The sequence below is a fragment of the Zootoca vivipara genome, chromosome 7, assembly GCF_963506605.1.
Source record: "Zootoca vivipara chromosome 7, rZooViv1.1, whole genome shotgun sequence".
In the NCBI taxonomy this organism is placed as follows: domain Eukaryota; kingdom Metazoa; phylum Chordata; class Lepidosauria; order Squamata; family Lacertidae; genus Zootoca; species Zootoca vivipara.
Genome location: NC_083282.1, coordinates 83837096 through 83851847, shown reverse-complemented (window position 1 = coordinate 83851847; position 14752 = coordinate 83837096). Strand labels below are relative to the sequence as shown.

The 14752-nt window shown below is 44.6% G+C and overlaps 1 protein-coding gene across 2 annotated transcripts; it reads right to left on the bottom strand.

Annotated features, from left to right (window-relative positions):
• Nucleotides 1–1714: 1714 nt before the first annotated feature.
• TUBB1 (tubulin beta 1 class VI) lies at nucleotides 1715–14632 on the bottom strand. Of its 2 annotated transcripts, none has more exons than XM_035121972.2 (4): nucleotides 14294–14632; nucleotides 7080–7188; nucleotides 5138–5248; nucleotides 1715–4056 (listed from the first exon to the last, which is right to left on the bottom strand). In XM_035121972.2, exons 3-4 carry the CDS (start codon nucleotides 5196–5198, stop codon nucleotides 2948–2950), a joined length of 1170 nt encoding a protein of 389 aa, XP_034977863.1. In that variant the 5' UTR covers nucleotides 5199–5248; nucleotides 7080–7188; nucleotides 14294–14632; the 3' UTR covers nucleotides 1715–2947. The 2 variants fall into 2 exon arrangements, with proteins under 2 accessions (XP_034977863.1, XP_034977862.1); XM_035121971.2 differs by lacking the exon at nucleotides 14294–14632 and adding an exon at nucleotides 9440–9760.
• Between the last annotated feature and the right edge of the window lie 120 nt (nucleotides 14633–14752).

Sequence of the window (14752 nt, the reverse complement as noted above, 5' to 3'; positions counted from 1 at the left end):
CACAAGGAATTAATAATTGCATTTTAAGGTTATGAACACAAGAAGTGAAAGGAGTTATTTCCCCTTGCATAGAAGGTTGAAATTGGACAAAAATGCAAGTTTTAGCTTGCTTTTTATTTGGTATTGCATAGTACTTGCAGTGAACAAATAGATATATAGTGAAAAATTTATGGTGAGTAAAATGACAGCTGAGTTAAATATTTGTTCTCTTTCACACTGGAGAAAATGCTTGCATCTCTGCATCTCTCCCCTCCCCCCTGTAAGTAAAACCAGTTAAATAAAGGAATTAGACATTTTGCATAAGCATTCAAGAGAAATTTGCACAAAAAGCTCAACACAATCCTGTGTAAATACTTGACTTTACAGCCCCAAAGCAATGAGACTGTGAAATAAATATTCATAATGTGGAGTGAAACTGAAATTCTAGCTGGCACCCTCTGAATGTATCCTGGGAAAGAATAGTATGGGTGGTAGCAAAGCTTCATTCAGTGCTGCTGTTTATGCCATAGGGACTTTCTAAATAAATGTAGGTTCGTTACTAGGAATGATTTCAGAAGAGTTAACTGTTTAATCTTTGCAAAAAAGCAAAACTAGTTCAGTGGCATCTTTAAGGCTAACAGAAAAATTGCAGCAGAATCTTTTACTACAGTGAACTCTTGTCCTTCCATGTGTTAATACTGCAGTTCATGCTAAGGTGCAATTGGCTTGTTCACATGCTACAGTGAACTTGGGTACTGTATAGGTTGACATGTACATGTTTGTGAGAGAGTGCACTTTGTGGTTTGTAACAGCTCAGCTATTGTGAACACAGACTCTACACTCACTGAGTGAATATTTGTATGAGTATGCAGCGCCAACTATTGTTGTCTATGGATTGTTGACTTGTTGAATGTGATACACAAACACTCCTGTTGACTTCCGTATACGCAAGTGGGTGGAAATGGGATAGCCTATTGCTCCTTGCATTTTCTGGCTTTTCTTCCATACACAAGTTTATATACACTTGCTGCCTGCAGCCATGTCACTGTTACTCAGAGGTAAGTCCCCTAGTGTGTTCAGTAGAGCTTACTCCTAATGTAAAAATGCCTTCATCAGATCCATAAAATGGTATCGAGTGTGCTATAAACGTGTTTCAAATCCTACAGGTATAATAGGATTCTCAGCTAGCTTGATTAAAAGCAAGGGTACATTTAAGAATAAGCAAAGATACAGCTATTTAAAACCTATTAGGTACAATAATAGATGTTTTGTTAATATTTAAGTGTCATTAAAATACATGCAGGCTAACTACTTCTTAAACCACTTATGCACCTAGCCCAAATGGATATATGTTTGCCATTTACAGGGTAAGCCAATCTAGATCCCATGGAAGTAATTCATTCTTTGATTTCACTGGCGGCATGAAGCCATATTAATCCTACATTAATATTAGTGGCTGCAGTTAGGGTAGACAGACGTGTTTCTTTACACATTACAGAGCACGTTAAATTTACTGATCACAACATGGCAATAGCCAATAGCTTGGGTGGCTTTTAAAAGAAGTGGGCACATTAATAGGAGCTGAGTCTATTGATCAGACATAGGCAAACTCAGCCCTCCAGATGTTTTGGGACTACAACTCCCATCATCCCTGACCACTGGTCCTGTTAGCTAGGGGTGATGGGAGTTGTCCCAAAAGATCTAGAGAGCCGGGTTTGCCTATGCCTGCTATTGATTGTTGTAAACCGCCTTTGAGGCTCTTTTTTTTTTCAAGAGTCAAAAGCCAGTAAAGAAATGTTTTATACACAAATATAAATAAGTTTAGTTGTTAACAAACAAAGAATGCTGGACTACTTAATGGACCTTTCTGGTTTCATCATGAATTTCATCCCCTTACATACTTCCTCATATTATAGATTGGAAGCCTGACTCAGTGAAATTTAAAAACAGCTGTCCAATTAATATAGCTGTAATACCACCTAAAGTGCAAGTCAGCTAAGGAGCTGTCATTTTTGTTCCTTGGAATCAAATACCCTACTGCATTGTGCTAGTGTGGGGCTCAGTTAGGACACATCCCTTTGGCTGCTCATCACAAAACTCCAAATACAAGGTGTGTAAGAATGCTGTTGTACTGAAGCTCACTGGTGTAGAAATATGCCCAGTAAGAAGATACACTGGTCAGAATAATGAAGTATGAAAGAAACAGCCATGTAAATTTGAATACCTTCCTTGGTAATTCACAAACTCATCTGACAAATGTGCATAAGAGGATGCTCACACAAGAAAGTAAAAAAATACAGTCACCCTGGTCCTGCAAGATGTATGTGTTGAACACTGCACCTTCATCAGGGTACTCATCCAGGCTCCATTAAACTAGGTTGATGTGTCTATGATGCAGACAGAGGTGTGCAGCTTCCTCCAGGACCATGGATGGTTGCATTTGACTAGAGGGGAATTGAAGCCTCCTTAACTACTTTGCTGCGGTTGGTCACCGTGTCATCCTTTGTAATCTGTTCCATCAACTGAAGCCCTGGGATATGTCCTTTGAAGCAGCATGCTGGTATAATTTCCCCCACTGTTCTAAAATGACTTATTTGCATTAGATGCACTAATTCAGAAGAATCACTTAATTAGAACATAGATTTCAGCAGGGGTTGAGTTTTTTTCAGCTGGAACTCACCGGGACTCAATTCCGGCACCACTCAAGTGGGCGCGATTACCATTTATAAGAGAACCAGGGAAGCGTTCGTGGTGAGTTCCAGCACCATATTTTCTAGAAAAATAGCACTGGCTTTCAGTAGGGGGATTTTCTCAGGTATATATATATTTTTGCAGCCAACAATGCGGCTGTGTATGCTTTGGTTCAATGCACAAAATTGGCTGCTCCTGCATTCAGTAGACTAAAAAGTTATTTTAGAAACATAGGTAAGTCCAGCCACCTCACTGACAGTAATAATCAGCATTGCTTTCAATCATCACTCTTATTTTTAAGAAGCTCCTTTTCTTCTTCCTGGCTTGCCTCAGCCTCTGCCTCTTCCTCTGCCTCCACATATTCTTCTACATCGGCTGTGGCATCTTGATACTGCTGATACTCGGACACCAAGTCATTAGTGTTGCTTTCAGCTTCAGAAAATTCCATCTCATCCATCCCTTCCCCGGTATACCAGTGCAGAAATGCTTTCCTCCTGAACATGGCTGAGAACTGCTCAGAGAGCCTCTTGAAGATCTCTTGTATGGCTGTGTTGTTCCCTATGAAGGTGGCCGACATCTTGAGGCCACAGGGAGGAATGTCGCACACGGCCACCTTGACATTGTTGGGGATCCACTCCACAAACTGGCTGCTGTGCTTTGTCTGCATGGACAGCATCTGCTCATCCACCTCCCTGGTAGACATCTGGCCTCGGAAGATGCACGCCACTGTTAAGTAGCGGCCGTGACGCGGGTCAGCGGCTACCATCATGTTCCTTGCATCAAACATCTGTTGGGTGAGCTCTGGAACGGAGACGGCTCTGTACTGCTGGCTGCCCCGGGCCGTAAGTGGCGCAAAGCCTGGCATGAAAAAATGCAGTCGAGGGAAAGGCACCATGTTGACCGCCAACTTCCTCAAGTCTGCATTGAGCTGGCCAGGGAAGCGGAGTGAGGTGGTGACTCCACTCATGGTGAGGGAGACCAGGTGATTGAGGTCCCCATAGGCCGGCGAAGGAAGCTTCAGTGTCCTGAAGCATATGTCGTAGAGGGCTTCGTTATCAATGCAGAAGGTTTCGTCCGTGTTCTCTATCAGCTGGTGGATGGATAATATGGCGTTGTATGGCTCAACGACGGTGTCCGAAACTTTTGGGGATGGCACTATGCTGAATGTGTTCATGATCCTGTCAGAGTATTCTTCTTTGATCTTGTTGATCAGAAGGGTGCCCATTCCAGACCCGGTCCCTCCACCAAGGGAATGGGTCAGCTGAAAGCCCTGCAGGCAGTCACAGCCCTCGCACTCGTTCCTCACGACGTCCATCACGCTTTCAATCAGTTCGGCCCCTTCAGTGTAATGGCCTTTTGCCCAGTTATTTCCAGCGCCAGAATTTCCTAGAAACAACGGAAAGGGCTAAATGTAACAGAAAATGCTGCTGAAACACTGAGCACATGTTTAGTTTAAAAGTGGACATGACTAGATCTAAATATAAAGCGAAGGGATACTAGTCTTCAATGGAGCTAAGAGTGGAGGCTGTGGTATTATGTTATTGTTCTGCATAACTTCACAGATACTCTACTACAAACCTAATTGCGCCAGAATTTTGTTTTGTTTTGTTTTGTTTTGTTTTGTTTGGAAAAGGAGGATCCTTGAACATGTTTGGCTTGTTATACTCTTGTTTCAAACCTTCAGTTTTTGCATTATTTTGTGCTCCAGTCTCTTTTTTTGTGGCAACCATTTTATAATATGCCGTTTCCCCATGGCAGCCATTTTGTTGAGACTGGTGCCCGCCCTGTTATCTTAAAATTCTGAATGTGGCCAACAGGCCCCAACAGGCTGGTGTCCCTCTGCCCTAAATGTGCTGAGAACAGCTTGTGTTTGCAACATGCAGGAAGGCTGGCATGTTCTGTGCTGCGTAATCTCTCTTTTTTTATATAGAGAAAACATGCATAGGATTGGGCTGCTAGATTATATATTTTAAGAAAAAATATTCTAGTTTAGAAACCTTCAGGAAATTCAGATCTAGGCTTGCATTCATGTTACCAAGGGTTTCGAAACTTATGCTAAACATTGATGAAATGTGCAACCGTAAACCCCAAATTGCCTTTCTAGAACAAGCTTTAGAATGAGTGCGCAAAGTGGCCATCGCTAACTATTTGGAGGCTGAAGCAATCGTTGATTCTTTGAGTGAACAATATGTGGTCAATGAAGACATCCCACTTCTCCAGAACTCTTCTGCAATTTAAACAATTTATTTTTAAAAAATCACCCCAAATCTTTTAGGTTTTCCTCCTGTAATCATGAGACCTATAAATATTTATTTTTTTTATAAATACGAGTGGCTTCTTAAGTGTTCTGAAGCAATGAATAGAGAGGCTATCTCCTCAGAGGCCCTGTTTGATACACAGCAACTTTATTTCTTATGACACCATCATCTATTAAATTACATCCATATTATTAATGCAGCACACATACCATGAATAAAGTTATCGGGTCGAAAGAGTGGGCCTATTTTGCTGGACCTCACGCTGTCCATCGTTCCAGGCTCCAAGTCCACCAAGATAGCACGAGGAACATACTTGTGGGCTACAGCAAAAAAAGGGGGAAAGTTGAGGGTCATGATTGAGGCAGGTAGTACCTTCTGCGTGTATTTCCTTCACAAATCGTTTCTTTGGTGTACATATTTCATTTAGAACACTATAGCACAGAAGTGAAAAACCTGTGTCCTTGAATATATTGCCAGAGCACAACCCTCATCATACCTACTGGTCAAGGCTGGCCCTACCATGAGGCAGCTCAGGTGGCAGATGCTGAGGTGCAATGAAGGAAAAGAACTGTGAGTGCCTTATGGTGTGCCCTGTGCCCCCTATGTTGGGCTGCTGCCCTCAAGTGCACTAGAAGACATTGTCCTTTTCACCAGTATTGGACTTCAGAAGGACTTCTTGCTGTGTTCAATGGTGTTTACTACTTAGTAAATGTGTCCAGGTTACAACCCCAGATGAATAAAAATGTCATGTAGATTGCAATCCTATAAGTATCTACTCAGAAGTATCTACCCAGGAAAATGAGGATAGGATTGCAGCCCTAACCTCTTTTGCATCTTATTTCTCTGGGATAACCAGCCTCATATAACTAACATGCTTAAGGCTATTTAAAGCATAGAATCATAGAATCATAGAGTTGGAAGAGACCACAAGGGCCATCCAGTCCAACCCCCTGCCGAGCAGGAAACACCATCAAAGCATTCTTGACATATGCCTGTCAAGCCTCTGCTTAAAGACCTCCAAAGAAGGAGACTCCACCACACTCCTTGGTAGCAAATTCCACTGCCGAACAGCTCTTACTGTCAGGAAGTTCTTCCTAATGTTTAGGTGGAATCTTCTTTCTTGAAATTTGAATCCATTGCTCCGTGTCCGCTTCTCTGGAGCAGCAGAAAACAATCTTTCTCCCTCCTCCATATGACATCCTTTTATATATTTGAACATGGCTATCATATCACCCCTTAACCTTCTCTTCTCCAGCTCCCTAAGCCATTCCTCATAAGGCATCATTTCCAGGCCTTTGACCATTTTGTTTGCATGAAGGGGTTAATGTCATAGAGCAGGCATCCCCAAACTTCAGTCCACCAGATGTTTTGGACTACAATCCCCATCATCCCTGACCACTGGTCTTGTTAGCTAGGGATCATGGGAGTTGTAGGCCAAAACATCTGGAGGGCCGCAGTTTGGGGATGCCTATCATAGAGTAAGCTTTCCTACCAGGTTTAGCTGGGTCACTCTCCCTCACCATGGGAGAAAGGTAAACAAGGCTATTGTTATATCTCACTCTACAGGGAGAAGGTAAATTGTGAGGAGGTCTGAGCTGGATGCTGCAGCTCAGACCGCATGGCTCTTCCAAGCCACTCTTGAGTTTCACCAGTGTAACTAAGCCATGTTTTGTCACCTGAAAAGCTGTATGGAAAAGCACATTTGAAGAGTTGGTAAGTAAACTATTTTTAACTTCCCAAATGTGTGGACTTTTTCTATGCTGGGAAAGAGGGAAACTTCGGAAGGAACTTAGAAGGGCATATTTTAAAAGTCTAACAGCCTATATTTCCACGTTTTAATTTGCTGCAGATTTTGTGGTTTTCAGTCTTTGCTGGGGTTCTCTCACCAAAGTGTACTTGCCCCAAGCTTGGATTTTGGCATCCGGGAATGCTCCTTTCATACCTATTTTATTTTTCCTTGAACAAACCATTTCTCATATGCTTGTTTCTTATATCTGATAATTAATACTGCAGCCTAGCCAACAGTCTTTATAAATGGTTAAGAGACTTCGTGGCAGTGAAAGATGACAAGGCTTTTTCTATTTCCATCTGCTGCTATTGCTCTTGTAATCTAATTTCCCCACCCAGTTACCAACAACCTCATGTACTTACAATACGCCTCATTGAAATAAACATTAAGTCTTTCCTGCTGCAGTGGTGAGTCTCCGTGGTAGTTTCCCGTGGTATCGATTCCATGTTCAGCGCTTATGACTTCCCAGAACTGAAAGAGGAAGGTAAAAAAACAGAGAATAGTAGTGACATGCCAGTAACAATACTGATGGGACCCTATCATATTTCCGCAATATTGGTGCCACCTTGGAAAAAGCCTGCCTTTGTGTTACCACAAGTGGATAATAAGCTTGGGAATGTAAACAGCGTTTCCATGTGCTCTGGTATCCCATTGTGCCTGATGTAGTTTAGTCATGCTGGCCACATGACCCGGAACTCGGGTGCCAACTTTAATAAAATATTGTGGGGGCCCAGGTAAGCCCCGCCCTGCATAATCGATCACATGATACAATGCACACACACCATTGGAATGGGAATGCCCATCAACTTTTTGGAGGCCTGGCCCCCTCAAATATTTTATTGTGGGGGCTGAAGCCCGCATGGTGCCTAGGAGTTGGCTCCTTTGACCTGAAAGTGGAGATGAGTGCCACACCCCATAGGAGAATTTGACTGGACTTAACCGTCCAGGGGTCCTTTACCTTTACCTTACCTATTAAGTCCATAAAGCTCTGTACGTGATATATAACTATCCACCATGCATTATTTTGGACACCTATAGCATGTCTCCTTTTACTCGTTTTTTCTCAAGTCTAAAATCTCCCTGGTGCTCTAGCCCAGGAGTCAGCAAACTTTTTCAGCAGGGGGCCGGTCCACTGTCCCTCAGACCTTGTGGGGGGCCGGGCTATATTTTGCAAAAAAAATAAAATGATCGAATTCCTATGCCCCACAAATAACCCAGAGATGCATTTTAAATAAAAGCACACATTCTACTCATGTAAAAACACCAGGCAGGCCGCACAAATAACCCAGAGATGTATTTTAAATAAAAGGACACATTCTACTCATGTGAAAACACGCTGATTCCTGGACTGTCCGCAGGCCGGATTTAGAAGACGATTGGGCTTGATCCAGCCCCCAGGCCTTAGTTTGCCTACCCATCCTCTAACCCCTTGATCATCTTGGTAGCCCTTTTCTGAAACTTTTCCTGTCCCAGCACACACATGACATTATTTCTAGACAGGTGTAAACTCTGGTGTAGGTATGGAAGCCTGCACGTGCTAATCAAATAAGATATGGGAAAGGTCTCCCCAGGTGATGGTAGTGTCCCACATTTTCTTCCTACACCAGGAGATATCCTTGTCGGGAGAGCATAACACGTGAGCCAGTCCTGCAACCAGGCAGACTTTTAACTGGAAGCAGCACACAAAACCAGAATAACAGGAGGCATCTATCTAGCCTCCCCACTCCCCACATCCAGCCCGGCTGTCTCTTTATCTGAAACAGCAGGCAGTCATGCATGTGGGCACACCCTCCTCCTGTAGCCACCAGCCTTTTAAATGCCTCTTGTCTCTTGTTCACAATCCATTTGTGTTTAGAATGCTTCCATTTACATGCATGTAAATAGCCTCGCTGGGACAGAGCAAAACCTCCCAGCATGTCATGGAAGACTAGCCCCGTTGTTTGTCCCCTGCACAAGCATGGTATACACTCCCTTTGACTGTGTGGAGGTTGCATTTAGCTGTCATGGCTACTAACCGCTGAATGAAAGACCCTTCATGTAAATCCTCTGTTTGCTACTTCATTGAGAATTCCTAATACTGCTGCCATTTCCTACCAGCTGTACCGGTAGTTACAACAAGGTTCCTCGGGGTATATAATATGTGAAACAAAAGTGCCACCAGAACTTTGGCTGCTCATCTTACTGACATCTTATTTATTTACTTAGTACAGTTTTACGACACCCACATAACAAGGTTCTCCGGACCATTTCCTGGAAACATTAAAAACACAAAGTATTTCTCCAACCCACCCTCCCCACAATGCCCTTCTGCCAAGCGAAATTGTGGACGAGAGAAATATAAACTTTCAAATATCAGGTTCTTTCACAAAGGCTGTTATCCTAAATATATGTACAAGGAAAGGAATGAACACCACTGAAACTTTGTGAATCTTCAGCGTACCAAATTGTGCTGTAAAACCTATGTTTCCTGTTTGAACTCATTGATATGCATCTACCGGTAGATGAAATGGCTGGCTATCTGGTGGCTATTTGGAGTATGAGGAGATGACTGATATACCGTATCTTACACACTTCAGGGTTGATGTTATTTTAACCAAGTTTGCTCAAGGAGGGCATTTCAGTAGCATCCCAATTCACCTTTGTCCAAATTCGCTTTAAATCCAGTTATTAAAGGCAGCATTGCCTTGTCTCTTAGAAACGTTATTAAAAACCAGCTTCCTACCTTCGATCCTATTTGGTTTCCACACTGGCCGATCTGAACGTGCACAATTTCACGCATTTTGAACAGGATTTGGTGGGGAGAGTGGATTCCAGCTTTCCCAAATGTGCCTCTGTGGAACAAGTGATCGCTCTCGTACTGTCAGCTGTAGCCACTCTTATCATTGGCAAAATGCGGCTCGTATAGCGAATGCTACACACACGAAAACAAACCACCCCACAGCTCCGCAGGGGAGTTCCTGGCACTCCCACCCTGCAGACTCACAAGAGTTCTGATAGGGCATTGACAAGCAACTCCCTTAAAGCCTTCTATTTAAGTGATGGGTCTGGAACATTTTTCACCCCAAAGGTCGCATTTCATAGAATCACAGAATCGTAGGCTTGGAAGGGACCCCAAGGAACATCTAGTCCAGGGGTGGCCAACTCCCAAGAGACTGCAATCCACTCACAGAGTTAAAAACTGGCAGTGATCTACCTCCTTTTTGGGGTTCAGGTCAAAGTTGTTGAGTTTTTTTCAGGGAGGAGGTAAAATGTTGAGCTTTATTTAGGGGAGCCACAGTTGTTCAGCTTCTTTGCCAATGATCTACCAGTGATCTACCGCAGATGTCCAGTGATCTACCAGTAGATCACGATCTACCTGTTGGACATGCCTGATCTAGTCCAACCCCCTGCAATGCAGGAATATGCAGCTGTCCTAAACAGGGACCGAATCTGGCTATGGAATATAGATAACGAACCACAGTTTATTAATACCTTTGAGTTTCTTTTGTTGGCTTTTGTTGCTATTGTTTTGTTTTTAATGCTTGAGTTGCATTATGGGGCAACACACACACACACACACACACACACACACACACACACACACTCCAAAACAGAAACCAGGGTAGGAGCGGCCCAGATGGATAGACTATATCAGAAGATGGGAAGCAAAGGACTGTTGGCTGAGACATGAATGAAGATTATCTGGTCCACCTTCCTGCGGTGAAACACAGGCTCCTTACAGAGTAATCTATATTGTAGCATTTCACAAACAGACATGTTGTGGTGAGGGTGGAGGGAAGTCGCAGGTATCAGAATAAGTGATTGGCGGTCTTGTTGAATCAAGTACTTGTGCAAAGGAAGGCTGGTTGCCCCGTGCTGCAGTTAGGTCAGCAGCAAGTGGTGCTGGTGCCCATTTTGGACTGGTAGAATGGGAGGCCAACAGTAGGTGGCGCCAGAGCCAACAATAGGTGGAGGCAGATAATTCTAGTTTTATCTCCATCTTTCTCCAGGCTCTGTGCTGCAGCGGACAGCACAACAATGCTGTAGAATGGAGTGCAAGAGGCAGGGGGTGTTTAATTTTAGCGTTGCACAGGACACCGCTGAAACTCGAGGGCCCAAAGTCTGCCACTGGTGCCACCCCCTGCCTTTTGAGTGGTTATAAGTAAGAAGGCAAGCAGATGGGGGTGGGGAGAGGAACACTCCAGCTGTGACTTCTAAGGTTGCGCACACAGTATACCTTCAATGCACATTCAAAGCATGTTCTGTCCCTCAAAGAATTATGGGCGCTGTAGTTAACCCATCACAAAGTTACAATTCCCAGCAACCCCTTAGGAAACTACAGTCCCCAGAATTGTTTGAGGGGTAGAATGTGCTTTAAAGGTAAGGTGTGTCCTCAGAGAGAGGGTCTTTTGTTGGACCGTGGGAGGGAGCAAGAAATGTGCTTCTGAACCTAGGTCATATGAGCAGTTCTGCTATCAGGTGCTTCCTTTTTTAAAAACAGAGGTTCCTTTCTAACCGCACAAGTTTCACCTCACAGCCTTCGTCTTCCCACACCATGTGAATGTGGTCCTGAAAACAGTTTCATCAAGACCTTGGATGTTGCATCACAGACGCTGTGGAAGCCACAGCAAAATATGTCTCATTCTGATAGAGGCAAGCTTCTCTGTATCTTTTAAGTGCACCAAAGTCTCCAGCAGCCTTTATCCGTCGGAAGGGTGGAAGGAGACGCCTCTACACAATAGCTCCACTGCACTGTGTGACAACACAATGGCGGAATTTTTGCTCCTGCCGCGGCTTGGTTAGGTGAAGGAGAAATTAAGCACATTTTTTATAGATACCTCAAATTGGGGCCAAATTCTGATACAAATAGGGAAATGTGTCAATGGCTCAGGCTATAGCTGGGATGGGGCAGAGCAGGGAAGATAGATAAAAGCAAGGCACTCAGATTAAGCATGGGCTATACAAAAACAAGTTCAGGATTAGCTCCAAGATGCTGAGTGTTGTACACCACGCCAATATCCAAGCAGTGAGGGGTTCCAGGCATTTACCCAGGGTTCGGTTTCCTTGGAATGAAGGTCAGCGAAGGCTGTGATGCCTTTAGGATAGATGGCTTTATTGACACACATATACAACATGAGCTTGAGATCGAGGGGCTCGCAGCATTAACACACCAGAAGATCTTTCTTCCCCATTAGTTGCAGCTTTGGATCCAGCACAGATCAAGCATGTCTCTGTGTCCCCGGGTTTTCAGCCTGCTTCCAGCTCAGCTCACACACAGCGCATTGGCTATTGTTCTCCTCCTACCTAGCAGCTAGGTGAGCGGGGTGGAGGAAAGACTCGCTCATTAGCCTGGAGGGCACCATCACTTAGTTGTAGCACTTGCAAACTAGCTCATTGTTTTGGGGTGCGATGAGGGCAACATTTGGAAATGCCCCTGCTCCATTTGGAGTTCAGAATCATGGCTTGTGTTTATAATGGCTGGTACATCTGGACTGGTTCAACTGGAACATATAGGCTTGTCAGTAGTACAAAATAATTCCGTTTGGGTGCTGTGTGGGATCACAGGAATTAAAAGGTTTTTATTTTTTATGGGGTTTTTTTAGTACTCACACACAAAACACATTCTTTACTCTCCCTTTTTTTTAATCCCTGTCATTTCTTAGTGGCAATCCCCTTTTGAGTAACACAAATTTTCCATATGCAGACTTTGCCCAATGTGTTGCCAGCTGATAAGGAACAGGGACTTCACATCATCAAAAAAACCACAGTGCGTTTAAGGATATGGCTGAAGAGGTGGTTTCGATATATTCCCTCACACACATATACAACCTGAACATAGGATGGAGCAACTCACAGTATTCACACCCCAACAGATACTGTATTGCCTCCCCTTTAGGTTTCCAGCGAAGCTCCAAGTCTCAGCTTAGTTTCAGCAGAGCAATACATGACTCTGTGTCCCTAGCTTCCAGCATATGCCAAAACTCTTTCTCACTATATATTGCCCTCCCCGGCCTAATGTTCTCCATCCCAGGATGACAGAGTGGCTGGGGAAATCCAGCAAGATGAGTGGGGTATAAATAATAAAATTGTTGTTGTTGTTGTTGTTCGGCCAGCAAAGCTGGATTTAAGACAGAATGTCTGGTTCTGCCACACTGGGTGCCCAGCCTATCAGGAGTTGCAACTATGATGCCATGAATTGAGCAGATCAGAAGGCAAAGGTGGGTTGTTGTTGTTTTCTGCTGAATTTCGACCTTGCACAGGGGGCTGCTGAAATTTGCAAGACCAAAGTCCACCCCAGCAGCCAGGTGAGGTGGGAAAGGGCCCACCCATTTGTCTCTATGGCAACAGAATGACCTCTTTGCATAATGTAACTAGCAAAAATATTAGCTTAGCAGAGGGACCGGTTTGAATGGTTCCCCAGCCTCTTCTCGATTTTAAGCAGGCCTGGAAGGGCCCCAGACTACCATGCACCCCAAAACTAATATGTATGGATATGCCTTCAGGGGCCCACACACAGCTGAACTCTTTGTCCACAACAGGAGCGGGGAACCTTGGACCGTCAGATGTTGCTGAACTACAACTCCCATCAGCCCTAGAAAGCATGGCCAAGGGCCAGGGATGAGGGCAGTTCTAGTTCAGCAACAGCTGGTGCGGCAAGGTTGCCCATAAATATTTTGGTTCTAAATACAGAAGTGAATCAGATTGACAGTTGAATCTTACATCAATACCATCAACAAGCCAGTGTCCTCTATCCGCAGGCAGTAGTCTAGGGGAGCCCAGTCCACAACTTCTTATCCCATAATAAATGTGTTAAGTCTTTTAAGGTGCCACAAGCAGCAGACTAAGGGTTCCCCCATCTGGAAATGGCAAGGTCCGTGCCATTACAGCAGGAGCAACCAGGAACTCTCAGTGGGACAGTTATTATTTTCCCTTTATAAAAAACTTCTTATTCAGCAGCGACATCGCAAAAAAAGAGCACACCAAAAGAGAAGAGCAAAAGAGGAAAAGGAAGAAAGAAAGAAGGAAGGAAGGGGGAAAGGAAGAAAACAATATGAAATATAATGAAGTAATAGCCCCTGTTCCCGACACGTTGGTTACAAAACTCCCCCCCCCCCTATAAAATTCCCTAACAAAGTAAAGCAGTAAACATCCGGATCAAGTGCTGTGGTTATCGTGGGGACTTAAGCCCTCCGACCCTTTAAACAGTCACGTGCATTTCTTCACATGACTGCCGGGACAACTGCTTTGCATGCAGACTGTCCCAGGTTCAGTCTACAGACAGGGGTGAGTAGGACTTCCCCGTCTGAAATCCACTGCCAGTCAGTGTTGACAAGTCTGACTAGGTATATGGCACCTGCTTAACTGCTGATCCCTACTCTGATTATTTATTTATTTATAAAAAACAAAAAAGTGTGTCATGGTCGTAGCAGCATCCCGGACATTTGACCGGTCTTCCGCCCGGACACTGCTGCAGCCGCCGCGATATTCCGTATACATCTGGGAAATTCTGGACGTATGACAACCCTGCCACTATCCTCTGTCTGGCTCTGTCTGCCAGACTCAGAATGAATTATCTCAACGAGTTGTTTTAAATTACCTGTACTTTCTTCTGACCCCAAGTGCTCAGAAGAATCTGTCAAAATCCTCCTACAATTTCTGTGTTTTTCTTTGTTCACTTGATTTAGGAGGCTGTGGGGGGCAGCTGGCTACGCCCATGCTGTGGGGCCCTCCTCCCTTGACCCACAGTCCTCTGGGCTTCCCCTCCAGCTAAAACCGGACCCAGAAAAGCTCCCAACACTGCCGTTTCCAGACGTTACGACGTGCTAGGGGAGATAAACGCGGGGGGGGGGGCGCCACGGACTCTCCCTCGAAGCACGCGAAGTAACTCAGGCGTCCTCCAACCGCGGGCGGGCGCAGCCTGCGTACGTGAGAACGACGGGGCCCTTTGCGCGTCCACGTCGGGCGCGTGCGCAGGCTCTGTCCAGTGCTCCGTCCCTCCCAGGGCTTTCTCGTCGAAAGTACCGTTTCTCTGCCTTTGGCTCTAAGGCGGAGAACA

Bases quoted from the DNA above. Each gene is read 5' to 3' on its own strand.
- TUBB1 (XM_035121971.2), bottom strand. From the start codon at position 9,496: ATGCGTGAAATTGTGCACGTTCAGATCGGCCAGTGTGGAAACCAAATA. The intron at 7,189-9,439 runs GTAGGAAGCTGG...TTCCTCTTTCAG, and splicing joins GAAACCAAATAGGATCGAAG to TTCTGGGAAGTCATAAGCGC. The intron at 5,249-7,079 runs GTAAGTACATGA...TTTTTGCTGTAG, and splicing joins TTATTTCAATGAGGCGTATT to CCCACAAGTATGTTCCTCGT.